Consider the following 26,716-nt stretch of genomic DNA (forward strand, 5'->3'; position numbering starts at 1 on the left):
ATGGAAAGAGGCATCCCTTCAGATACTTGGGTACAAGGCTGGCCCACCCATGAGGCAAGGTGAGGTGACTGCCTCAGGTGGCACGCCCCAGAGGGGCAGCAGATCCTGAACGAGATCTTCATTATCCCATTGTTTCTGATGTAGATCTTCATTCACCCCTTCTTCCTTGGGAGGGAGGGGGCACTATTTTGTGGTTCACCTCAGGTGCCAAAACGTCTTGGGCCGGCCATCCTTGAATCCCATGTCATTTATGGCTTTACATAAGCACCCTGAATTGGGCTCAGAAGTGAATTGGCAACCAGCACAGCTCTTTTAAACCCCAGTTGTATGTGAGTTTAATGTGCCTGTCAGCACTCTGGCTGCAGCAGTCTGTTCTAGTTGCCGTTTTTAGACTGTTTTCAAGAGCAGTCCCATTGAGCGCATCAACTCCCATACCTCTGTCTCAACCTTGTGCGTAGACAATACAAATTAAACTCTTGCATGGGGCTCACTTCCCTCCACAGCTATCCTTTGGATCTCACCCAAGGGACCTTGATCCATTACTCCCTGGCCCCATATGTACAGTAAGAATAATGCGGGTGGCACTGTGGTCTAAACCACTGAGCCTAGGGATTGCCAATCAGAAGGTGGCAGTTCGAATCACCGTGATGGGGTGAGCTCCCATTGCTCGGTCTCTGCTCCTGCCAGCCTAGCAGTTCGAAAGCACGTCAAATTGCAAGTAGATAAATAGGTACCACTCCGGCGGGAAGGTAAACGGAGTTTCCGTACGCTGCTCTGGTTTTGCCAGAAGTAGAATAGTCATGCTGGCCACATGACCCAGAAAAACTGTCTGCAGACAAAGTCGGCTCCCTCGGCCAGTAAAGTGAGATGAGTGCCACAACCCCAGAGTCGTTCACGACTAGACTTCACTGTCGGGGGTCCTTAACCTTTATAATAATAATAATAACAATAACAACAACTTTAAAAACCCCTAAATCATCATCATCAAGGTCATCATAAGACCAACAAGAACCATAAAGGCCATAATAAAGTTTATTATAATGATAGTTGGGACACGGGTGGCGAAGGTCGGCGGTTCGAATCCCCGCGACGGGGTGATCTCCTGTTGCTCGGTCCCAGCTGCTGCCAACCTAGGAGTTCGAAAGCACATCAAAGTGCAAGTAGATAAATAGGTACCGCTCTGGTGGGAAAGTAAACAGTGTTTCCATGCACTGCTCTGGTTCGCCAGAAGCGGCTTAGTCATGCTGGCCACATGACCCGGAAGCTGTACACCGGCTCCCTCGGCCAGTAAAGCGAGATGAGCGCCGCAACCCCAGAGTCAGCCATGACTGGACCTAATGGTCAGGGGTCCCTTTACCTTTATAATGATGTAGGGGTTGGAGTGTTGGCAGACCAGGGTTCAAATCCCCACTCAGCCATGAAGTGGGTGACCTCAGGCCAGTCACTCGCCTACCTCACAGGGTTGTTGTGTGAGGGTAAAACAGGGAGAACCGCACACACCACCTTGAGCTCCTCAGAGGGTAGGTGGAATAGTAGTAACAAGCAATTGCAACGCCTGGGCAGCAATGCTAACCCTATCTTGCCTTGATCCTTCCTCGCTGCAGAAAAGCCCCAAGGGTCTTGTGGAAAGTGCTGGGTGTCAGCCCCATTAAAACCTATGGCGGCTTCCTTCCGAGTAAACACGCCTGGCAGCATCGGGCTGTGCTCTGTGGCTGCCATCCTAATACCCCACCCCCTTACCTGGGCATTATTATGGGGCCTCAGTGCGCGACTTGCACACTGAGGAGACCCGTCCGGGCTCGCCCTCTTTCGCTCGAGAGCGGCCCCGCTTTTTTTCTGTCCCCGGGCAGAGCCAGGGGGCGCCGGCGGGGCGGCCGAGCTTGCGTGTCAGGAGACTCCGGCCTAGCGAGGGAGGCCGGGCTCCGTCCCCGCCCTCTTTCCCTCAGCGCGCTGCGCGTTCAGGCCCTCCAAGCTGGGGGTGGGAAGAAGGGCCTCGGCTGCGAGCAAAGCAGCCATGTGGCGAGAGGACGACGCCGGCTCCTCCGGGCAGCGGCAATGGCGGCCGTGGCGGGTTGAGGAGGCTTCGCCGACGCCTCCCGCAGCCATCGCGTTCCCAGAGGACAGCGATGGAGGGACGGAGCTGCCCTTCGACGGTGCGTTACCCAAGGGGGTGCAAATACAGTGGTACCTCGGGTTGCAGACGCTTCAGGTTACAGACTCCGCTAACCTAGAAATAGTACCTCGGGTTAAGAACCTTGCTTCAGGATGAGAACAGAAATCGCATGGCGGCAGCAGCGGGAGGCCCCATTAGTTAAAGTGGTACCTCAGGTTAAGAACAGTTTCAGGTTAAGAACAGACCTCCAGAACGAATTAAGTTCTTAACCCGAGGTACCACTGTAATGGTTTCGAGAGGGAAGGAAGCGCGGTGTGTGGGGGGGGGACTCCCCTCTTGCACGGTAGGGGGGAAACGTGTGCAAGCCGAGCCCCGTCATGCTAGCCCTACTCAAGAGTAGACCCGTTGAAATGACGGGGCACGGCTTGCCTCGGGGTCCATGGACTTTGCTGTGGCTGCTCTGCATTGGGTGCAACGCTTAGGAGAGGTTAAGTTCCCAGCTATGGTGTCTCCTCAGAAGTAAGGACTAGTGGGACTTGCTCCCAGGTAAGTGCTGCAGATTGTGGAGCCATTATTATTTATTATTATATATTGTGCTAGAGAGAACAAAAAAGAGGGAGGCAGGTCTCTGCCTCAAGGGACAGTATAAAATTTGACACAAGGGGAAGGAGGGAGAGACAGAGGCTAATAATTATACCCCATAAAGGACAATTTGCCTTTAAAGAGCCGTAATAATAAAATCTAATTGTAGATGTGAATTCCATTTTTGTCAATTCCCGTTGGCAATAGAAGCTTAGGCTGTGTATACACCATACTTTTAAAGCGGGGGGGGGGGGTAAATGGGAACTGTAGTTTACTCCCCCCTGAGCTACAATTCCCAGCACTGCTAACAAACCATAGTTCCCAGGTTTCGTAGCGGGGTCGTGTGTTGTAAATTGTATGCTGTGTACATAACCTTGGGCTGCAATGCTACTCCAACTTAGCTGGGAGTAAGCGCCATCAAATTCAATAGGACTTCGGAGTTGACATGCTTAGGATCCTGCTGTTACTGGCCTGTCCCTGTGCATGTGTGCTTGGGAGTAACTCCACACTGAAATTCACAGGACTTGCCATCAAGGAAAGGTGAAAGGGAAGGTTTATGTCACAATAAACTCGGATCACAAGTGGTAAAGCGTTTACTGGGCCACGTCACTTTGGACAAGGGCTTTATCTATTTAAAAACTGCTCTGCTGGAAAATGTGCCAATATCCACCCACCCTACCTGAAAGGGATCAGGTTTAAAAACAACACATGAATTTGCCGTATGTATAAATTCTGTCAATATTTGTGTTTGCTTTGGGATAAGGCTTGGTAAACGAGGCTTTAGAATAATTAATGGATAGAATAGAATAGATTCTACTGCTTTGCACTGCAGGAAAACAGTGGGCAAGGAAGGGAGATTATTTATGCCCAGTGGCGTAGCGTGTGGGGTGCAGGGGGGGCCAGCCGCACCGGGCGCAACATCTGGGGGTTAGGGGGCGCAAATCCACTGTTAGGGGGCGCAAATTACTTGCCTTGCCCCAGGTGCTGACAATCCACGCTACGCCACTGATTATGCCCTCACAGGAGAGTAGCTGCTGGAATTATTTTAACGGCATGGAAGACAATAATATACCGAGAGTTATGCAACTAAAACAATCTAGCCGGGACTGTACATGTCATAACATGCAGGAAACATCCAGATCATACGGCTTTTGAATCATTTTAGTTTAGCTGCTCTCACTGTTTCTGGTTAAACAACATATTTTGACATAGTCTCCTGCCTGCCCTTCGGTTGAGTTCCACCCCCCCCCCAGCCCCGCTTCAGAAATGTTAACCTTATAAACCAAGAATGGGGTAGCTGTGGCCTACCAGATTTTGTCGGACTACAATTTCCATAATCCCTGACCATTGGCCTTGCTGGCTGGGGCTGATGAGAATTGGGAGCTCAATAGCATCTTAAGAACCATAGGATGCCCCCCCCCCCCCGTTAGTTAGAGAAGCTGGATTATTTAACAGTTTTTGTGTTAGGAATGGAAGAATGTGCATGACTTTACAGTTATGTAGTTACATCATTCTTCTTCACCTTGAGGCAGAGTTAGGGGGCAGTTTCATCATTCCTACTGATCTGCCTTGTGACTTTCTCTTTAGGGCCTCTGGGTACTCTATAATTGCATCAGCGGCCCTTTTTGTTATACTGATGCAAACCATGTTCTTTATCATTCCAAACTTACGCTAACTTAAAATCAGCCTCCTTATATGTTCTGCATCCTGAGATGGGGTGGCATCAGGCCAGGGGAAGTGGGGAAAGGCCCACCCATTTGTCTCTATGGCAACAGTCTTTTTGGGCATGTAAATGTCAGTGCTTAACAGACCAGTTAAGGTCATTGCCTTTCAAAGAAATTGGTCTGACCGGTTCAACAGCTTCTTCTAGAGTCTAAACCTCACTTGATGCAGAATCACAGGCCTGGAAGGGACATGAGGATATCATCCAGACTAACCTTCCACCAACTCATAAGAATAGTTTATTTTTAATGATATTATTTCATCAAATGTTACATTGCTTGATTGTTAAAAACATACACCCTTAAAGGCATTTGCATATCAGTCTGCTAGATGGAACTATCCCTACCCCATGTGCTGTTCAGGAGGAGGTTTTTCCAACAACTCCAGAGCCAAATTCAGGGAGGGCAGCAGGGGGTGAAAGCCTTGTTGCACAGTGGAAACCCTTGTGCAGGACTTCTGCAGATAGAATTTGTTGGTTTGGTCCTGCCTTTTACCTGGGAAATATGTGGTCCTCTCAATAACACTGTAAAACATTCCAGCTTTGATATTTCTTAGAACAGGAATATTACATAAATTGCCGTTTAATTCCACAGTGTTTTCAACTGCTCATGAGAAAATGTGCTGGTCAGCAAGCCTGCCTTTCAGCTTAAATTTTTGCCTTGTCTATTTCAGATTCTGATTGGCCTGCAGAGCTTCGAGGTGCAAACGGTTCTCAAAAGTTAATGAACATTACAACTTCGTTTGCCAACCAGCTCCTGCTCGTTTCACTGCTAGAGCATCTTTGCCATGTGTATGCACATGATCCAGCACGTTCAAGACGTTTGTTTCAATGTTAGTAAGAGCTTGACTTATTTTTGCATGGTAGAGTGGTGGTTGTCAGTTCCAGCAGCTGAAGAATTGCGTTATTTAGTCTGAATTTATTATATTATATAAATATATTAAATAAGAATGTAGCTAATAATAATTTAAGCACATTAAAGTTGCAGTCCTATAACCCTAACCCTATAAGTACTTCAAGGGTCGTAAACCTCATTGAACACATCAAGTCCTACTTACAAATAAACATCAATAAGCTTTCAGCTCACCATACATCTCTTACCGGTGGTGCACCTCAACTTATCTGAATTTCAACTTAATCTTTAACTATTCTGTTGTGTTGTTATTATCTTTGCTCCATCAAGTAGGAAAGTAAACAATTTTAGCTGCCAGTTCAAAGTCTTAGATTACTTAACAAGTTCAAAGTTCTCATGTTGCTCTTGAAATGGACGTATTGTAAAAAATATATAAAAAATCAGCCATAGTAGTTCATTTAGTTCACATTGGGACAGCTCAGTTGGTAGAGCATGACTCTTAATCTCAGGGTTTTGGGTTTGAGCCCCACATTGGGCAAAACATTCCTGCATTGTAGGGGGTTAGACTAGATGACCCTTGTGGTCCCTTCCAACTCTAAAAGTCTATGATTCTATGAAGGCTGAATTTTATGTGTCATTTTGAATGTAAAAGCTAACCCAGAGCTTAATGCTAGAGGTATAACTGCAGCATGTTAACATTGACAAGTGGATACCTGATATGGGGTAAGGTATCAATAAAACACTATAGCAATTTAAAAATACCATTAAAATCCCAAAGAATAACTACAAAATTCACAGCATTTATTAAATACAGAAATGCATATATTAAATATCGACAGGCACACATTTCCATGCCACCCACATTTCCACCCACCCACAAACCATCTTCTATTCAGACTGATTATTAGATCCTGTTTGATTTGGGTGGAGCAGGAGGGGTTTTTCTTTGAGATAATCAACCTCCTGGAAGCTCCACCCATGGTTACATTTGAACAACAATAGTGTTCAGAGAGGAATGCTGAAACTCACCACAGTCCAAGCCTGGCATTAAAATACAAACAAACAAACAAACCCCCCCCCCAACCCCACAGCTTTTGAATTGGGGCAGTTTTTGGAGACCTTTTATTTAAAAAGTGTATTCTAATACTTAATTATAAAAAGATGGTTCCATAGTTTGGCTGAAACATTTTTGTTGAGTGTCAAAATGTTTCAGATTGCAAAGATCATTTCCTTGTAGGTAGCATCAGCTGTCAGTGCAATTTAAGCAAAGCTAGGCCATGAACTGTTTTTAATAATCTGAGTGTTGTGTAAAGTTCAAATGTTTGATTTCTTTTCAAATATTTTCCCTCCTTTTGTACAGTACTGTGTAAGACATTTACTGGAATGCACTTGCTATCTGATTTTGCTGTCCGCGAAGAATTCAGTAGTTTGCGTCTGCAGCACAATCGAGCCATTACTGAATTGATGAAAGCAGCCAACCAACAAATACTCAACGAGGTAAGCTTACTTCAAACTTTATTCCATTTCTCTGCTTCTCAGTTCCCATGACTAGCATAAAAAAATACATGGGGAAGAGTATAGGACTTCAGTTCTTTGGTTTCTTTTTGTGATGCTTATGCAGACCAGAGAATTCTACTCCAGTGCTCTCCTCTTTGTTCATACTCCTAATGTAGCATGGGCTACATTATCTTTTAATGTATGCATAGGTACTTTATAAGTGTTTAATAATAATATGGAGACCACATCATTAGGAGCATGGTGAGGTTGGTGTAGCAAGATCTATTCTTCTCCATGTGTCAACAAATCTTTTTTTTTAAAGGACTATAGTGTTTCATGGAAGGATAAAAATATATTGCAGCCTGTTTGGTCATTGTGCTAGACCATGGGTTGTGCTAACTATAGTGTATAATCTAAACCAGGGTTTGAGCCTAAAAAACCCCATACCGCAGTTCAGCACAGTTTGTCTGCTTTTATTTTCCCTATTACTGATCCCAAACAGCATTTTTAAAATTTAGATATCATGCCAAACCATAGTTTCTGGTCTAGTATGGACATATGTTAAAGTACTTGCCAGGAGTTCACAAATTTGGTTAAGGATCTGAGTGACACACTGACATATAAACAGTGGCAGCCAAATGTGTCCCTACACGTCACAGAACCGTCAAAGTCTTTCTTCTAGTGTGGCCATTGCACAACTGTTGGCTCAGGCTGATTGGAGCTGGAAGACACCAAATTAGCAAAGGCTGTCTTAGCAGCCAAATTTCAAGTTAGAAAAGTAAAGATTTTTGCTTTACCTCTGCCAAGAAAGTCTGCAGGAAATCCATATGAAAGTTAAAATAAATTAATACATCCTTCAAAGAAACTGCTGCAGGAGCCCCTCCTCATTGTGTATGTGTTTTTTATTTTTGTAGGAGTTTGGGAAGAGTGATTCTTACACAAACAGGTATGTGTTCAAAGTGCTTCAACGAATGTTTAAAATTGCTTGTTGGGCAATTAACACATTAACTCCAAAGTAAGTTTCAGTGAGCTCAGTGGGGCTTACTTCTCAGTAAATGTGTTCATTTACTCTCTCTGCCAGAGTCCCCAGTATTACAAATATAAAATGTTCATTATTAGAAGTGTTTAAAAAAATCAAAACAGGAGATTCGATACTGAAAGTGGAAGTTTTAAAACAATATCTAGAGTTTCCCATGAAACTCTAGTATTGTTGGAACTATGCTTTTGAGAACCAACTGGAATTATGAAACCATGAAAGCATGGTTTGATCCTTCCCCGTTCTTGCTTACACTGGTATTTTTCATCAAAAATAGGGGAAATTGTAGCATAGTTAGGAAACCTGACTTGCTTGTTTTCTGCCCCAAGTGTCTACTGCAATCAGCCTTCCCCCAGCTCAGTGCTCCAAAAATTTCGAACTACAACTTCCTCCATCCCTAACCATGCTGGCTGGATCTTATGAGAGTTGTGGTCCACAACATCTGGAGCGAACCAGCTTGGTTAAGGCTGGTCTGACAACTATGACAAATCCTTTCTTTTTTAAAAAAAGAATGTGTATAAAAAGGTGTCTGAGAATAGCAAATTATGTCACTATGGATTTGAGTGATAGAGATTTGTGTTCCTTCAGTGTCACAAAATTTGTCTGGATGGAGAAGGAACCTCAAAATGAATATATAGTAGCATCACTTCATATTTTTGTAGTACCTTATATATTCGTCTTTGAGTCAAAACTACATGAAGCTGATTAATATCTTCTAACGTTTTTATAAATGAAAAGTATCCTTGGACAGTGTGACTGAAAGCATGGGAGGACAGGAAGGTACTTAAACTACTTAAATCCTACCATTTGAATGCTAAAAATGCATGCCCCCCCCCATTATTTTTTTGCCCATGAAGGAAAGTTACATTGTTGGTGATTCTAATACCTTTTTATTTTGTGATGTATTTTGTTGCTACAACCAGTGATGCCCATCTTTTTAAAAACTAGGGAAAATGAAATTATCTTTGAAGCACAGACTTCTCGCTATATCAATGAATTTGATGAGATTACAAGGCTAGGAAAAGGAGGGTACGGCACTGTATACAAGGTATTATTTATTCTTTGTTTTAACAACTTTGTAGTAACGGTTTATATTACTGGGTGAGCTTCCATAATAAGAAATACTCAAAGAGAAGGGAGTCCAAGATGGATGGAGTTTTCTAAAGCAGAGGTTCTCCTGTTTATTAGAGCTTAATTGGACTAAAATACTGGCGCGTTGTAGAAGAGATGAGATCACAAACCGTGGAACAAACCAACCGTAAGGACTTTAAGGTTTGAACTCATTTGGTGCGAATGACGGTGGGGGGGAGGGGAGCCTACGGTTTCTTTATTTAAAGTTTTCTTCTCTACATTTATGATTTGGCAATCCTCCTCTGAATCTTAGTTCAAATTATATTTGTACAAGCAAGGATGGGAAAAATTGGATTATAAATATGGAATATAACATCAAACGGAACTGTGTGTGTAAAAAAAATATGAAAAAGGGAGGGAAACAATATTTTGGAGAAGGTTTACGAGATGACTTTTCCCCATCCTTTATTATCTACAAAGTGAACTAAATGACGCTAAGAGGACTTGGAATTTAATTTAATTGGAAGTATAATTGTTCATATATCTTAAGCTGGAAGGAAGAATGAAAGGAGTCTGTGAGCTGCTAAGGAACTGATAAGGTTCTTTATTGAGCCATCTGCAGTTTGACAGACCACTTGTGCTGGTCCTGGGGGGAAGGTTACTGTTACCGTAGTCAAAGTTCAGTCCTGAATCACTAGCCTGGAATTAGTCCACAAGGTGCAAGGCGAGGTCCGAAGCAGGGAGCCGGGCGGGGACAGGAACACTCGAAGATCAGAAGCAGGGAGACAGGCGGGGAACAGGAACACTGGAGGAACAGGACTGGATGCTGGCCGAAACGGCTCTTCAATGACGACGTTGCTCCCGCAACCTGGGACCGGGTTGACTGGCCGTTATCTTCTCTGAGGCCAGGGGCGGTCCCGGCCCCCAGGAGCCCCGCCTCCCCTGGCCTTAAGGCGAGCACTCCTCCTGGGAGAAACCAGTTCCCTTCGCCTCTCTGCCCTAAGCCTCTGCAGTTCAGGAGAGGCTGAAGGGTTACTGGGCCCCGGGGGAGACTCACCTGCAGGCACTGAATCCTCAACCACCTCTGGGGCCAGAATGGATTCACCTGGTGCCTGCTCCTGAGGATCCGGCCCAGGTGCAGGCTCCTCAGAATCAAGGCCCTGCCCCAGTTCAGCCGGCCCTGGAGGCGGGGAATCCTGTGCCAGCTGGGATTCTTCCGGTTCACTCTCAGAATCGGAATCCCAGGCCATCACACCACTCTTCTTCCCAGGCTGAGAGGAAAAATTGTGACAACAGTTTATTTACTGGGTCAGAGAGACTTTTGCAGCTGTTGTTAAAGTTCTCGGTGCAAAACAATGAAGCACGGGATAGAGCAATGGAGAAATTTCTGGAACAACAATGGGATATCAGCTCCGCCCAAGGCAGGGGTTGGCAGCGTGCAGCCCATGGGCCGGATGCAGCCCACGAAGACCGTTTTACTGGCCCATGAGCCACCCTTGAACCAAGCCGCCCGCTCTGTGAGTCCCCCACGCGCTGCAGTAAACTGGTGCAGTGCGGTGCGGGGACTCGCTGAGCGGCGCAGGAAATTGCACCTGTGCACACGCAGATACTGGAAACTGCGTGTGCGCATGTCCAGACGCCGAAAATCGCTTCCGAGCAGGAGCAGTTTTTTGGCGTCTGGGCATGCGCAGAAGCAATTTCCGGCACTGCAGACATGCACAGATATGATTTAAGGTGTCGCAGTGCGCCAGTCTGGCCCACAGATGATCTCCTTGGGAGTGATCCAGCCCATGGCCTGTAAACCTTGCTAACCCCTGGCCCAAGGCATGATGGATAACAGCAACAATTGGGGGAAAGAAAGACATAACATCTTACTAGGACAAGAAGAAACACCATGGCCAGAATAATTGCCACACACAGGAAGAACAAGGATATAGTTTGAGTTCCTCACTTGCAGTTTTATAAATCATTTAATGTGTCAACACAAATAGAAGTTATTAATATGCAGTTGTTGTATAAGGGATTATTATTATGACTGGAATGTAATTGAAACTAATAAGATTTTGGAACGCAGAAAAAAAGAAAATAGCGAAACCATCAAATCTAGCATGCGGGGGACCACTTTAACTAAATTATATAATTCGGTATTGAATGATTGGTATTAATTATTGTATTATAAATCAGTATTGTTATAATGAGGCTATTATTGGACTGTAATTGGAAACTAATAAAAATTATTACAAAAATAGTAATAGAAGAAAGGGGAAATCACAGAGGAGGAGTATACATGAGTAGCCAACAGTCACAAGGTGAAGGTCAGGTAGCTGATAAACCTCTGCTCTTGCTGACCCTAGTTTTAAGCTGCAACCACCTGTTAATCTTTCCCTCTGCCTGAACTGGGTGCCTGAACTGGGTGGTTTATATGTGTACATGGGGAACACTGTGTTCAATACTATTTTCTTTTTTAAAAACAAAATTTCTGAAAATGTTTAAAACCATTACCAAGCATAAATCATTGTATTCCAGGACAAATGCATGTACAGATGTTAAGTCTTGTGTGCAGTTGTCTACATGGCATTAAAACAGACTTGGGAAATCTTTTACATTACAGTTTAAGCTCATACCCACAGGGCATGCTTTAATCTAAAGCATTAAGGTAATTTCTCCATAGTGGCTGCTGGGACTGAGACAGAAGGGAGTTTACTGCACAATTGTTAATGTTGTGAGTGACCAGATAAAAGAATGTTGCCTGCCAGTTGTCGTTTGACCATCTCTGAGCTGAACTCTGCTGTATCTGCTTTCAGGTCCGAAACAAGCTAGACGGTCAGTTCTACGCAATTAAGAAGATTCTTATCAAGAAGGCTACCAAAATAGATTGTATGAAGGTATGCACTTATTTTACATCTGTTCATGTGTTTTGTTTGGCCTGTGGAAATTCATGACTCAGTGTAATTGGTTTCAAGATCTGATATTTAATGTTAATGGAAAGGGATTATGCCAGGATAGTGAAAGGAACAGAAAAGACGGGGGGGGGGGGGACTGTTGCTGTATAATTCTAATGATTCTGTAATCAGCTACTGTTTATGTAGATGAACAATGGTCCACAAGATACAGAATTTAGGTGATTGATCTATCTATCTGTAACATCTGGAGCAGTGGCGTAGCGTGGGTTGTCAGCACCCGGGGCAAGGCAAGTAATTTGTGCCCCCTAACCCGTGGATTTGCGCCCCCTAACCCGTGGATTTGCGCCCCCTAACCCTAACCCCCATATGTTGCGCCCGGTGCGGCCAGCCCCCCCTGCACCCCCCACGCTACGCCGCTGATCTGGAGGGCTGCAGTTCCCCATCCCTGCTCTAAGAGCAAATAGTATAAGAATGGATCATAGCTAGCCTTCTCAGTGCAGGTTAAATTTAGCCACTTAGCCCAGTATTCTCTGCTTTTGACTGGTAGCACTTCTGCAGAGCTCAGGCCGAGGTCTTTCCTGTTACTTTCTGCCCAATCCTTAATTGACTTTTGCTAGTATCTGAAAGGCTTAAATAGGAGTGCAAAGTCCTCTCCTTGCAGAATACTTTGCAGACAACTAATGAAGCTGCTAACAGCTGGATGGTTTAGCACAGTGGTTCCCAAACATCTGCCTGGAGGACTGAACCTGGGGCCTTCTGCATGCTAATACTGTGCCGTGCCACTGACACAGAACCCCTTATCACAAGAATAGCACCCTTTTGGGGGGGGTTGGGGGGATATAAGAATGACGTGCACCTCCAGTTTTATTTCAGAAAAAGTGTTCCTCAGTTCTCAAAATTCTGGTAAACAATGGCTTACCAATGATAAGAACAGGGTGCATTCCTTCTTGTTTTTTTTGTAGGTGTTGCGGGAAGTTAAAGTGTTGGCTGGGTTGCAGCACCCTAATATTGTGGGATATCACACTGCTTGGATGGAACATGTTCAACCAGCAAGTCCAAAAGGGGAGTACAGCATTACTTTTGTGGCTTCTATTTTGGGATCATAATAAACAGCTTTCTGAAATTTCCCCAGTCCCTAATGTGGCATTAAAAAAAAAAGACAGCTCTGGTGCGGGAAAGGTTAAAACAAAAGCAATAAATATATTGTAGCACAACTCCATGGTGTATCGATTTTGGGAAAGCGGTGTGCTGTTCTGGTCACCCCATACATGATTTGAAGATATAAAAATTGTCTGTGGGGTTGTCTTTTTATAGGTTTTTGCATTCATAAATATAGTATCTGATCTTATTAACTATTGAGATTTTAAACCACCAACATGTTTATAAAGTAGGCAACTAAAAGGTATAACTTTACTATGATCCAATGGTACAGTCAGTCTGTCGTTGTAAAATGTTGTGTTTCTCTTCATCCAACTTGTAGGTGAGACAACTTTGAATTTACTATCCCTCAAAATGTCTTCTGGGCAGAGAAGTTCCGAGTATGTATCCTATGTATCAGTAAGAACAATCTCTTTTGGTCTTTTTCAAATAAAAGCCAAAAATATAGCAGGATGTTGTCTTAATCTATAGCAAGGATCTTTTCTTAAACCGCGTAATATAAAAATATATCTTTACCATCGCTATTTCTTTTGTCAGGTTGAAAAACAATACTGCTTCACCTTGTTCTCAATTGCTGAAAAATATTTCCATGACTAGTTATTTTAAAACTTGCTGAAGGGGAGAGCAGAGGTTTTCTATTTCATGGTCTCTATGAAATCCTACATATGAGTCTGTGCCTATAAAAGCCACAGACCACTTCTAGAGCCCAAGCATGGATAAGGCTGCATGTTTGGTAGGAGCGAGATTGACATTTTGCAGCTAGCGATTCCATTCCTACCTGCTATAGTGCAGCAGCTAACAGCTTGTTCATCCAAACGAAACATTTTAATTTCACATGTTTTATTTATATGAATGTTTGTGCAAGCGGAAGCAGGGGAACTGCTTTTGAACTCTAGAAGTGGGTCCTGCAGCAAAAGGTTTGAGTGTGGAGTGCTGCTGTTTGCTCCTCCAGTCTGCCATGCCCTGCTGCACACAACTCCATTCTCCTTCTCACCCCCAGCTGTCAGGAGACTTCCTGGAGAAGGGTGGTCTGATGCAGAAGAGTGAGAGGTGACAGCAGGCCCTGTTAATTACACTATGTTAACCTTGTTAGCTTGGGATGCGGGTGGCGCTGTGGGTTAAACCACAGAGCCTAGGACTTGCTGATCAGAAGGTCGGCGGTTTGAATCCCCGCGACGGGGTGAGCTCCTGTTGCTCGGTCCCTGCTCCTGCCAACTTAGCAGTTCGAAAGCACGTCAAAGTGCAAGTACATAAAGTACCACTCTGGCGGGAAGGTAAACGGCGTTTCCGTGAGCTGCTCTGATTTGCCAGAAGCTGCTTAGTCATGCTGGCCACATGACCCGGAAGCTGTAAGCTGGCTCCCTCGGCCACTAAAGCGAGATGAGCGCCGCAACCCCAGAGTTGGCCACGACTGGACCTAATGGTCAGGGGTCCCTTTACCTTTACCTTTAACCTTGTTAACCAATGCAAACTCTGGCACAGCGTTTGAGGAACAGCAGTAGCAGGCATTTTCTCTCCCACTCACAGTTCTTTGTCTCTCTCCTTACGTTTCTTGCAGAGATCAGTACAGCATTCAGGATATGGAAGACAGCAGTTCCATTGTCTTTGCTGAATCTTCCGGTGGCAGAGACCATAAAGGAAATAAAATGGATGCATGTGCGCTACCTGTTGAATTGCCCGAGAGCAGCTGCATGAATAACACAGTCGATGGATCAAGAGATAATGAAAATCATCCATCAATTGTATCTCCTTGCAATCATGCTAGCCTTGGCAGTGTTAGTACAAATGATTCTTGCACTGATGAAGAATACTCCCAGAAGGAGATATCTGTGCGGCATCAGTGTCAGGTAAATACGGTCCTTTTAAACATACTTAGTTACCCCTTGACACATGTGGAGAATAATCTTCAGCAACTGTGCAGCATAAATCCAAAACCTAGCTATATTTCTAGAGATGGCTTTTGGACTTGTTTGACTGATTTTATTTATAATATTTTAAAGCTTCTCTTTCATATAAAATATCGCAAAGTGGTATGCAACCTTAAAAAAAAAGTGCTGGAATAAAAACACCAAATGTCAATAGAAGCTGTTTGGCAAGGAACCTTAAGTTCAGAAGATCTGTCTGAATAATACTGTTTTCTGAAGGTGTCAGATCCCTGAGGTTTGGCAGGGATGACTTCTGCCAAACCTCTACCAGCAGGGAGTTCCATAGGATAGGACCTGCCAAACCGCAGGGACATGTTGCAACACCAGAAGTGTCCCATTGGAAGACCTGTTATTTATTAAAATGTTTATAGACTGCCTTTTATCATTGAGGTGGCTTACAGAATTAAATAAACATTGATATATGTGAATTTTGCTTTCCGATCCTACGATTGGCAGCTTCTTTCTTTGGGCCGCCTCCTTCTTGGTTTACTTTATTCTGTTTGTAAACATGTCCCATCTGACTTAATTCTTGAATATGCACATCCTAGTTTTATATTTACTTTTTTTAAATCCTTTCCTACTCTTGGGAGCTGAAAAGGGGTGGAAATGAACACACATTTTCACCTAAAATGTAACAGCCCTGGTGCTCCACCCCTCAGGATGGAAAGACTGGGGGAAATGGATGGACGAATGAATAAAATTTTATTTTTAAAAATGTTTTGGAAGTTGTACATGATCTGATAAAGTGGTGTGTGGGTGCATGTGTATGTATAACACTGAAATGTTTGTATTTTTCTTCCCAGATAGAGTATCACCTAATGCTTCACATACAAATGCAGCTGTGTGAAATTTCATTGTGGGACTGGATTGCTGACAGAAACAAAGTATGTTTGAAAACAGAGGATGCTTCCAGTAAGTTTTGTTTTTGAAGGCAGAGTGGTGGGGGAGATTCAATGTTAACGTGATTTCCTGCCTTTAAGATAGACTTAAAATATAAATAAATATTCTTCTCTGAGCAGCTGTAAAAAGTGCTTCTAGAATTTGCCTGTTGTTTTTTAAGCTGATTTCCATAACAATAAAGGCAATGAATCTTAGTCTGCATTTGAAAGCGGCAAATGTTTTCTTCCTTATTTGTAAATCCTAAAGCCAGGTTTCCGAAAAGCCATTTTCCATGGGCGGGTGCTCCTGCTCAACCCGGACGATCCTTCTCCCTGTCTAGCTGGGATGTGGAGAAGAGAATTCTCATCTTTGTACTGCTGAGGTTTTGCCTCATCTGCACACACCACAACTGAAGAAAATCCCCATTGAAAGGAATGGCTTTTCACGTTGCACTCTGGAGTTTTGGAGCCGGCAGCAGAGGGACAGAGAGGGGGGCTTCATTCATCTGCCAGCTCCAAGACTCAAGCATTATATGACATGCACAGAGAACTTGGGAGGGTGGAAATGGTCAGTAGCAAGTTGCCACCACAAATGTGTGGGCCCCTGCTTATAGTTGCAGAGGTGCTGTAGTTCATTGCATGGTCAAGAGTTCAATCTCTGGCATTGGCAGGTAGGGCTGGGGAAGACCCTTTGCCTGAAATATTGGAGAGCTGCTACCTGTCAGAGCTAGATGGACCTTTGTTCTAGTTCTGTTTTCCCCAATCCAGTATCCTCCAGATGTTTTAGCCTATTCCTCCCATCAGCCCCAGCCAGCACTGCAGATGCTGTATTTTCATATTAACTTCTTTGTTGAAATAGCTGGATGTATTATGCTGTCACTTATAAAATACTTCACTCCCCACCCCTTTTTAAAAGGTCCTTATCACCATGTGGACAAGCAGTGGACATTAAAGATCTTCCAAGAACTGCTTGAAGGAGTGTATTATATCCACAGTATGGGAGTCATGCATCGGGACATTAAAGTAAGTAAAATCTCACTCGGAGCTTGGAATTGTGGAGGAGGTGGGGATGATCTCTGCAGCTGGGGCACAGTTGGTACAGTTTCTGGGCCCAATTTTAACCTTTAAAGCCCTAAACAGCTTGTCATGAGGCTACCCAAAAGACCGACTTCTTCCATATGTAGCTACCTGAACCTTAAGATCTCTCCAGATGCACTGCTCCAGGTACCCCCACTGGGGAAAAAGGTGGGTAGCTACCAGGGAGAGGGCCTTCTTGGTGGTTGCCATCCTGGTTATGGAACAACTACACCAGTAAAGCTCACCTACTGTGTTCTTTGTGGTCTTTTCAGTGCCAGGTGAGACAGTTTTGTGCACCAAGGTGTGGTCCCCCAGAAGTTGTTGGGACTCCAGCTCCCATCATCCTAGGCTATAATGAAGCCACTATCTTTTGAACTGACCTACCTCACAGGGTTATTGTGAGGATCACATTGTGTGTGTAGTGCGGAGAAACAAATACACTATCTTGAGCTTCTTTGAGGAAAGGCAGTATAGCGATGATGACAAGAATGAGGAGAAGGCAGAAGAAGGAAGTAGAGGGAGGAAGGAGGAGGAGGAAGAAGAAATAATAATGGACAATAAAGCTGAAATGCCTATAGCCCTGACCTGGTGAATCCTTTGGCATTTGTGATTTCATTCCGAGCTTTGGGAGCTGATTCCATTGCATCAAGGGAGCTATTGTTATGATAACCAGAATCTTAATAATGACCAAGAAACCCTGCCATACAAGTGGAACTTTTAAGTGGACGTTATTCAAATAACACTCGAGAGAATTAGTAATGCTTCAGAAGATAAAGCCAAATTAAAGTTTCTCACTAGTTTTTCTTCAAATTTTATTTAATTTAAACAAGCAAGCTTATTTCTGAAAGCTTTACGGGGCCCTCTTTTAGCTCTTCTTGTCTGATAGCGTTCCAAAATGTGTGTTGCACAGTAAATCAAAAATAATTTATTTTTGAAGCATAGGAGAACTCTTGATTGATGTATATGGAATGCCACAAGCTGGTTGGAATCACTCCTCTTAGCCAGAATTTCATGTTACCTCGATATACTTTCCTGATGTTGAATTTGCAAATATCCTGCAAAGACAAGACCTCTGAAGACACTCTCAGGAGCATATCTTTCAGCAGTCCACAGCATGAATGGCTGAGTGCTTTGGGTAAACGACCTTCCCTGTTTGTTAATTTCAAAGGATATGATAAGCTTAGCAATCTCTTCAGTACGTCTCCCTGCCTTAGATTGGTCTCTTTTTCAAGAAACAGGAAAAGTGCAGACTCCTCTTCCTGCGTTAAAGCGTTAACATCTGCGTCATTATCAAGCAAGAGGTTTATTATATCTCTTCTGCCACTTTGGCAAGCACTGTGAATAACTTCTTGCCCTTCCCAGTCTTTCATGTGTACATCTGCTCCATTGCACAGCAGTAGCTTAACACACTTATCACCTGCTGCTAAGACTATGCCAGCCTTGCAGGCTGAAGACCAGACAGCAAAGTGGAGCGGAGTTTCTTTGGTATCTGGAGTTGCGAGATTGGCGTTCGCTCCGCAGAGGAGTAACATGGTAATTGCCTGCTGGTCTAGGATTTCAGAAGCTAGGTGAAGAGCAGTTTGGCCTAACCTATCCCTGTCATTTATATTGGCTCCATTCTTTAGCAGGTGTATTAGAGTTTGATGATATCTGTTGGCTACAGCTAAATGTAGAAGGCTGTGGCCATGGTAAATGATTGCGTCAGAATTCACCTGGAAGTCTTCCTCTGGTTTGACGTGAGGGTAGTTTTCTTCATTGCACTGTGCCATTCTCTGATGCATGTTCAAGGGGCATCCTGCAGTTCTGTATTTGGGAAGTGATATAATAGGTGGTAAGATTCCATACAATTCCTCTTCCATCAGCCACCACCCTTATTAACCGCTGGGTGCTTTTCTCTAAAGAATTTGTCCAGTATTACCCTTCAACAATCAAGCAAAAACTATATTTCTTATCGTTTCTTCTTTCTTCTAGACCATAAAGCCAGTGTTGCTCAACCTTTATCAGTACATGTTGTTTGGGTATGAGGATGCAAAAAGTATGATAAGGCACATATCACGGATCATCTTAGATTAGCGGCAACCACAGAGCTGAACCTGAAGGTTTGGCTACTAAAGGTTTGCTTCCCTCTGCTACTGTCCTCCCTAGCACCACAGTCCGCTGGATTCCCAACTGCAAGGTGCCTTGCTTTATAAAGCAAAGCCCCTTAATTTAAAGGAGTGGAGATTGTGCCACACACAGGAGATTCTTTGTCCTTGTGTTGGCCTTCAAAGGACTTGGGCGTCCACTAGTCAACTCCAAATGAGGTGGTGCCGTTCTAATGCATATGATAGGTTTTCCATATGCAGTCCCCACCCCTTGGTGGGGCCTTTAATCTACTGAGCCAGGGGAGCGTGTGGCAATACTAGCACAATGCTGGAAAGGCATACAAGAGTGTAAGCTTGACTCTTAGCAGTGGGCAGGGCTGGCGTTAGGAATTGGCAGCTGTGGGCACCTGCAGAGGGCTGGCAGAATCCTGGAGTCCATGGTCTCTTTGGTGTAGGACGTTCCAGAGAAATTCTACAATTTGGCTCTTCTTGGCATTACCCAACCAAACCTGGCTAACGTCTCATTACTTTTCTGGACTTGCTGCTGAATAGCTTTGGTCAAGCATATAGGGTTTTCTTCTGCCCACCGAAGGATTCCCAGATCTCTTATCTAACTATAATATATAGTTAAACATTACCTTATTTCAGGAGGTTCAATTTGAAAGGTAGTTTTCATATATCTTCCAAGCGGCTTCCTCCCGAACTTTTGCTGCCATATTGGTTCCGGGGGCGGGGGGGAGGAGAGAGATCCAGAATAGGTATCAAAGTTTATCTGATAACCCTTTTATGCATGTTTGAAGTACAACTAAGGATTTTTATTAGCCCTATCGGAAGGGCTTATATCAGATTGCATTTATGATGCATGTGGCCCCATATACAACTCCCCTAAAACTGTCTTTCCACTCTGATTTGAAAGGGTGCGTGCTTCTATAGAGTACCGTATACAATGACTAAAATTTTGTGGAAGAAAAGCTACACTTATTTTGCATACATGGAAAACTGTTCAGACATTGTTACAATAAGATATCTTGCACAAGTGCCTAGTTTTGGAGGTGCTTTAATAAATCTGTAATTGTTTTAAAAGTTGGCCAGTTTTATAAGAAGTGCATAATATTTATTCTCAAGTCTTATTTTACATTCAACATGTAGCCCCCTGCTGTAAACTGAAAAAAGTCCACTAATTCAGTAAGTGTGCTTAGACTCGCAATCTTACTGCAGTTCTACTCAATGGGGCTTAGTAATTCCTGGGTTATTGAACATAATGGGGCTTACTTCTAAGTAGACATGTAAAAGACTGTTTTCAGCCAGCCTGTTCTTTTAGGTATCAGTACCAAAATACGGTGGCTTTTTCAGAAATCAGAGGAACACCTTAATTAATCAAAGGCATTAATATTCTGTTTGGTATTAATATAGGATCTGTGTCCAGCATCTGTATAAATAGCCTCTTGAACTTTTTATATGAAGGTCTTATTGTATCCAGACACTGTTGTCTTTTAGATTATAAGGAGAATAGCAAAAACAAAGTTCTGTCTTATAACCTTAAAATTCTATAGTTTATAAAAATATGATTTGCCAAACTGTTGACTTAAAACTTGGCATACATGAACTACCTGCTGAGGTCTACAAAAAGTGCCCAATTTCTAACTGACCTGGTAAAAATTGCCACAGTCACAGCAAGTTAAAAAGTGATGAACATTCCCCCCTTGGGTATTAATAAATCTCATATTCTTTACAATTTTGGTGAAAACTACTGATGTACTTTCTTCAGGCTTGCTGCAGAGCACATACTTTCATTAGCTAGGTGAAATTCTAGTCAGCAGTTTAAAGGTTGTTAAGGTTTTCCTGCCCCATTAAAATATATTAAAAACAAATACTATCAAAATAGTGTCAGGTATGACAGAAAACAAAATGGAAACAAAAATTTTGCCAGGAGAACAATTTTTGCAGAGGGAGTCACCTAGTGGCTTATATGTAGAATGTCTGTTCCTTTACTTACGAAATATAAGTGTGTGGTACAGCAGTTATGTGAGGTTTTTTTTTGGCTCTGTGGATACATTTGGAAACCTAAGAAACTGTCATGGGGACCATATGTTCCATATGATCACGTACACCCAGTTTGCCATGGATGACATGCATCCCACCCAACACTGAACCTTCTCTCACAAATCACCCTGTCCCAGGAAAAGTGAATGGAGGCCAAGCTGTAAGCAAGCACGGTTTGTGATATTGCATCATTGCTGATCATCAAGCATGTCTGTTAAGGCATCAGCCTTGGCTTCCAATTTCCTGAGTTTATGGAGCCTGAACCAGCGTGAGGTAGCTTTAACTCTGATCTTAAATGGGGAAGATTCTTGATAATGGAACAGTAAGTAATTTTAGGCATATGATTACCCGGAAAATAGTTGGTTCGTGGACCAAGAGGTAATACATTAAACTTTGAAGCGTAGCCCCATCGTTGTCCATTACAGCGTCAAATAGCATTTTCTGCCTTTCATCTAATTCATGGGGTGGTTTCTTCCCATAGGAACCTCTAATCAGATTGCCCATGTTTACCAAGAGAAAATGTGTAGCTGAGAACCCTTAGTTTGGAGAAAATGCAAAGGAATCTTGAGCCATCGTTCCTTTGTGATTATGCACAATGCCTGGTTCTAGAACCAGCCAAATGATACCATGGCTCTCCTGTGTGGGCAGAGGGAGGGCCGAGCTTAGTTCGTAAAGAAGCTGTACAAGAAATGGAGGGTTTGGGCAGCAGAAGCATATGTATTGCCTTTTTGCACTGTTTACCTGTTTTGAAACAAAATTTTAAAAAATTCCTTCCAGTAGCACCTTAAAGGTAAAGGGACCCCTGACCATTAGGTTCAGTTGTGACCGACTCTGGGGTTACGGTGCTCATCTTGCTCTATAGGCCAAGGGAACTGGCGTACAGCTTCCGGGTCATGTGGCCAGCATGACTAAGCCACTTCTGGTGAACCAGAGCAGCACACGGAAACGCCATTTACCTTCCCGCCAGAGCGGTACCTATTTATCTACTTGCACTTTGACATGCTTTCAAACTGCTAGGGTGGCAGGAGCAGGGACCGAGCAACAGGAGTTCACCCCATTGCGGAGATTTTAACTGCCAACCTTCTGATCGGCAAGCCCTAGGCTCTGGTTTAACCCACAGCGCTACCCACGTCACAAGTAGCCCCTTAGAGACCAACTAAGCTTGTTACTGGTATGAGCTTTCGTGTGCATGCACACTTCTTCAGATACACTGAAACAGAAGTCACCAGACCCATATATATATATATAATGAGAGGATGGGGAGGGGTATTACTCAGAAGGGTGGTGGGAATGGGTGATTGGCTGATAGGTGTGGTAAACCTGTTGATTGACTGTTAATTGGTCTTACAGGAAAAAGTGAGATGGCTAAAAATAGCTTCATCATGTATAATGAGATAAGAATCCAATGTCTCTATTCAGACCAGGTCTCTCCATGGTTTTAAGTTTGGTAATAAGTTGCAATTCAGCAACTTCTCTTTCCAGTCTGTTTCTGAAATTATTTTGTAATAAGACAGCTACTTTGAAATCTTGTATAGAATGTCCTGGGAGATTGAAGTGTTCTCCTACTGGTTTCTCTGTCTTGTGATTCCTGATATCAGCTTTATGTCCATTTATCCTTTGGCGTAGGGTTTGGCCTGTTTGTCCAATATAGAGGGCTGAAGGGCACTGTTGGCATTTGATGGCATACAGAATGTTAGAAGATGAGCAATTAAATAGTCCTGAGATGGTATGTTTGATGTTGTTGGGGCCAGTAATGGTGTGGTACCAGTGTCCATGTTAAGTCTGGTTGTTGTATTATTGTGGGCGAGGAGTTGTTTAAGATTGGGTGGCTGTCTGTAGGCAATGAAAGGTCTTCCTCCCAGAGCTTGAGAAAGAGAATTGTCATTGTTTAGAAGAGGTTGTAGATCTCTGATGATGTGTTGAACTGTTTTAACTTGTTTACCTGTTTGTCGATCCTGGCCTACACCTGCATGGAATTGTTATTTCATCTGTCAGTCACTTTATACAAAAGTAAAAATTCTCAAAGCGACTGAACAAGATAAAATGCAACAAATTTAAAACCGTAAAGATGTAAAACAAATAGTGAACAATGCAAAATAAACCTACTCACCCTACTAAAAGATTAGCACCATGTAGAAAGCTTAAATACCAAAGGTCCGAGAGCCCCCCCCCCAAAAAAGCCTGGTGCCTATATGTAGTGATGGCACCCGATGTGTTTCCCTTGGGAGTACATGCCACAGACAGACCACCCAGCACTGAAAAGGCCTGCTCTCATGTGGCTGTTGGAGTAACTGGACATGAGGAGTTAATTTCCTTCAAGAGCATAAACCACCCCATGGATGAGCTTGTCGCAGGTGCAAGGTCAGCCAAGCCAGTTGCTATGGTAACTGCCCAGTGCCTTAGCTATATCTTTGATAAATGCATGTCAGCTCAATAGTCTGTCTGTCTGTCCCTTTGCTGCCAACTCATTTCTAGAGACAGACCAAGAACAAAGGCAGACGAGAAGCTTGGACTCTGCGTCAAGGGCAGCTTAGTTCTTAGATTAAATGTAACTAATGAATGAATGAGAAATGCAAGGTTTCATGCATAAAATACTCATTTTTTGTGAAATATATAACCAGCTTACATTATCCTGTTTTCACAGCCCAGAAATATCTTTCTACAAGGACCTGACCACCATGTGAAAATAGGAGATTTTGGGCTGGCCTGTAGAGATATTATACAAGAAGATACAACCCAGTTGCTAAATGCAAATAAGATAAATGGTAATTTCAAAGCAGTTTGGCCTTTACTTAAAAATTGGCAGTGTTGTATCCTAAGAATTAATTCTAAATTTTGTCTTTTTTGTTGCATAGATCTAATACATACTTCTGGGGTGGGTACTTGCCTGTATGCCTCACCTGAACAGCTACAAGGCTCTCACTATGACTTCAAGGTACAGCCACTCAACCCTTATTTATTCATTCATTCATTCAAACACTTTACCTCCGTTTTAGTAATTGGGCATACATGTTCAAGAGCATTATTGATGGGTGTTAACAAAAGCAAGCTGATGGACAGGAGCTGGAGCAAAGTCAGTCAGTTCAAAAAGAAGGCACTAGAGCCATGTGGTGTAACATTCAAAATGGAAACAGCTAAATGCAAAAAGTAAAAATAGAGAGTTCTATTTGCAATGATGAGAGGGAACAGAACAGCTGCAAACAATTATTTATGCCCACAGATGAGGTAAAAATGGACCGTGTATGTCAAGTGGCCTGATTTTATGGTGGACAAAAATATAATGTTTGTTTGAAATTTTATGGCTTAAGTATGGTTGCATGAAAATTACCAACACCTGTTTTTTTTAAAAGGCATTTGTTTCTGGGTAAGCTTCTTGAAACATTAGGAGGTTATTTTCTGATATTTTTATAGCTGTATCGCTGAATGCGGTTTTAGGCCATTTGTAATACATTCATATAATTTCTCTTAAGATGTAATTATTTTGTGTGCTAATGCTCATATTTCTCTTTTCTGCCAATAGTCAGATATGTACAGCTTAGGTGTGATCCTCTTAGAACTCTTCCATCCATTTGGAACAGAAATGGAAAGAACTGAAGTTTTGATGGGCTTAAGAAGTGGCAACATCCCCCTCTCCTTTAGCAGGAAATGGCCTATACAAACTAAATACATTAAGCTGCTTACCAGTTCGGTATCATCGCACAGGCCAACTGCAGGTCAACTTCTTGAAAGTGAACTCTTCCATAATTCAGCAAATGTAAGTTTTTACTATATATTGGCTTTGTAAAAGAAGGCCCCTTCTGATTCTTCATTCCGTGATATGAGGGAGACTTTTGCAGGGTGAGCTTCATTCTTCGAGATTTACTTGGTGTTTAGGTCAGGCTAAAGGCTCACCTGCTCCAGCTTCCTGTCCCACAACTAATCATATTCCTATGAGAGTCCTGGAAGCACTTTCCCCAGGTTACCAGCATTCGTTATTCAGAGGCATACAGCCTCCAACAACAGAGGTGGAACAAGCTGCCCAGAATGGATGGGGGAACCCAGCCAGATGGGGAGGGTTTAAATAATAAAATTATTGGAGTCTGTTCGAAACTGTTTGAAAACCAAAATGCGGCTTCCAGTTGGCTGCAGGAGCTTCCTGCATTCATTCGGAAGCTGTGGAAGCCGTGTTGGACATTGGGCTTCCAAAAAACATTTGCAAACTGACTGGAACACTTCTGGGTTTGCGGCGTTTGGGAGCTGATTTCTTCCACAACTAAGCTATTTGGGAACCAAGGTACCACTGTATTGCAAGGAAGGTAGATAATTATTTCCTGATGTTCCTACACGTAAGGATAAAATGTACTATATAGCCAGCGTTGGCATCTCATTACTTTAAAAAAATTAGGTTTTTTATGTAAAACGGCAGTTTTATGGTGTTAAAATCCTGTGTCCTTTTATAGTCATAGTACAGTGGACCTTCGAGTAACGTAACTTTCGGGTTGCAAACGTGGCAAACCCAGAAGTGTATACTTCTGGGTTTTGCTATGTGCACATGAGCAGAAGTGCTCCATCGTGCCGCACAGAAGTAGCATCTTTTCTTACGAAATTTTCGTAATTCGTATCCGGAGGGTCCACTCTTTAAGATTCCTTAAACCCCTTCTCACTCACAAAGAACATGGGTTTGTTTTAATAAATCACAATTTGGACTGAAATGATTTTGTTTTACTACCTTACAGTATTCTTGGTTTATTTCTCTGAGCATTAGTAGTTTTCTTTTAAGACTTACTGGAGTTCTGGTCTAAATGACTGAGTCTCTTGGGCTTGCTGATTGGAAGGTCAGCGGTTCAAATCCACAGGATGGGGTGAGCTCCCGTTGCTCTGTCCCAGCACCTGCCAACCTGGCAGTTTGAAAGCCTACCACTGCAAGTGGATAGATGCTGCTGCGGCAGCAGGAAGGTAAACGGAGTTTCTGTGTGGTCTGGTACTCATCACGGTGTCTCTTTGTGCCCGAAGTAGTTTAGTCATGCTAGCCACATGACCCGGAAAGCTTTCTGTGGACAAACGCTGGCTCTCTCAGCCTGGAGTGAGATGAGTGCTGCATCCCATAGTCACCTTTGACTGGACTTAACCATCCAGGGGTCCTTTACCTTACTGTAGAGTGACACAGATAAGCTAATGTCCATCTGTTCCCGGAGCCTTCTCCAGCCCTAGTGGCCTTCGGCTGTTTTGAGCTATTACAACTCCGAACATCTGTTGGCCATGCTGGTTAGATCTAATGGAAACTGTAGTCCCCAACATCTAGTTACCAAGATGGAGAAGGCTGTATTAACATTGTGACTACTGCTGGGAACTACATTTATTTTCACTAAAATTGTAATGGCATTACCTTTGTACATTGTTCAAATACCACACTTGTGTCTCCTGTTTTGTTTTTAGGTTATTTACAATCTTCAGCAGAAAGTGATGCAACAAGAAGAAGAAATTAAGTTGCTTAAAGAAAAAATCAAGCTATTGCAAGAGAAAGATGAGAGAGACAGAATTCAGCAACTTGGCTCTCCTGTTTAAGTAGAAAAACAAAACCAAGTATTTATATCATGTTATGCAAGATACATTGTTTTTATATAAAATTGCTTAAAGCAGCTTGTGTGCATATGTCGTATGTAGTTTGCCATTGTCAGAAAGAAGAAATGCAGATGTAGGTGTCATGTACATAAATGGGTTGACAGTACAGTGGTACCTCTGGTTAAGAACTTAATTCGTTCCAGAGGTCAGTTCTTATCCTGAAACCATTCTTAAC

The 26,716-nt window shown here is 43.1% G+C and overlaps 2 protein-coding genes across 2 annotated transcripts; one reads left to right on the forward strand and one right to left on the reverse strand.

Annotated features, from left to right (window-relative positions):
* Nucleotides 1–1,753: 1,753 nt before the first annotated feature.
* Nucleotides 1,754–26,558, forward strand: EIF2AK1 (eukaryotic translation initiation factor 2 alpha kinase 1). The gene is made up of 15 exons (XM_081889445.1): nucleotides 1,754–2,153; nucleotides 5,090–5,248; nucleotides 6,629–6,765; nucleotides 7,680–7,711; nucleotides 8,750–8,849; nucleotides 11,677–11,757; nucleotides 12,738–12,842; nucleotides 13,261–13,313; nucleotides 14,492–14,780; nucleotides 15,662–15,770; nucleotides 16,653–16,759; nucleotides 23,585–23,705; nucleotides 23,796–23,875; nucleotides 24,461–24,694; nucleotides 26,356–26,558. The coding sequence occupies exons 1-15, from the start codon at nucleotides 2,015–2,017 to the stop codon at nucleotides 26,482–26,484; spliced, it is 1,875 nt and encodes a 624-aa protein (XP_081745571.1). The 5' UTR covers nucleotides 1,754–2,014; the 3' UTR covers nucleotides 26,485–26,558.
* On the reverse strand, nucleotides 17,609–21,624 carry ANKRD61 (ankyrin repeat domain 61). The gene is made up of 3 exons (XM_081889308.1): nucleotides 21,289–21,624; nucleotides 19,536–19,606; nucleotides 17,609–18,616 (listed from the first exon to the last, which is right to left on the reverse strand). Exons 1-3 carry the CDS (start codon nucleotides 21,442–21,444, stop codon nucleotides 17,728–17,730), a joined length of 1,116 nt encoding a protein of 371 aa, XP_081745434.1. The 5' UTR covers nucleotides 21,445–21,624; the 3' UTR covers nucleotides 17,609–17,727.
* Nucleotides 26,559–26,716: the final 158 nt, after the last annotated feature.

The sequence above is a fragment of the Podarcis melisellensis genome, assembly GCF_964234715.1.
Source record: "Podarcis melisellensis genome assembly, chromosome: 14".
NCBI classification, from domain to species: domain Eukaryota; kingdom Metazoa; phylum Chordata; class Lepidosauria; order Squamata; family Lacertidae; genus Podarcis; species Podarcis melisellensis.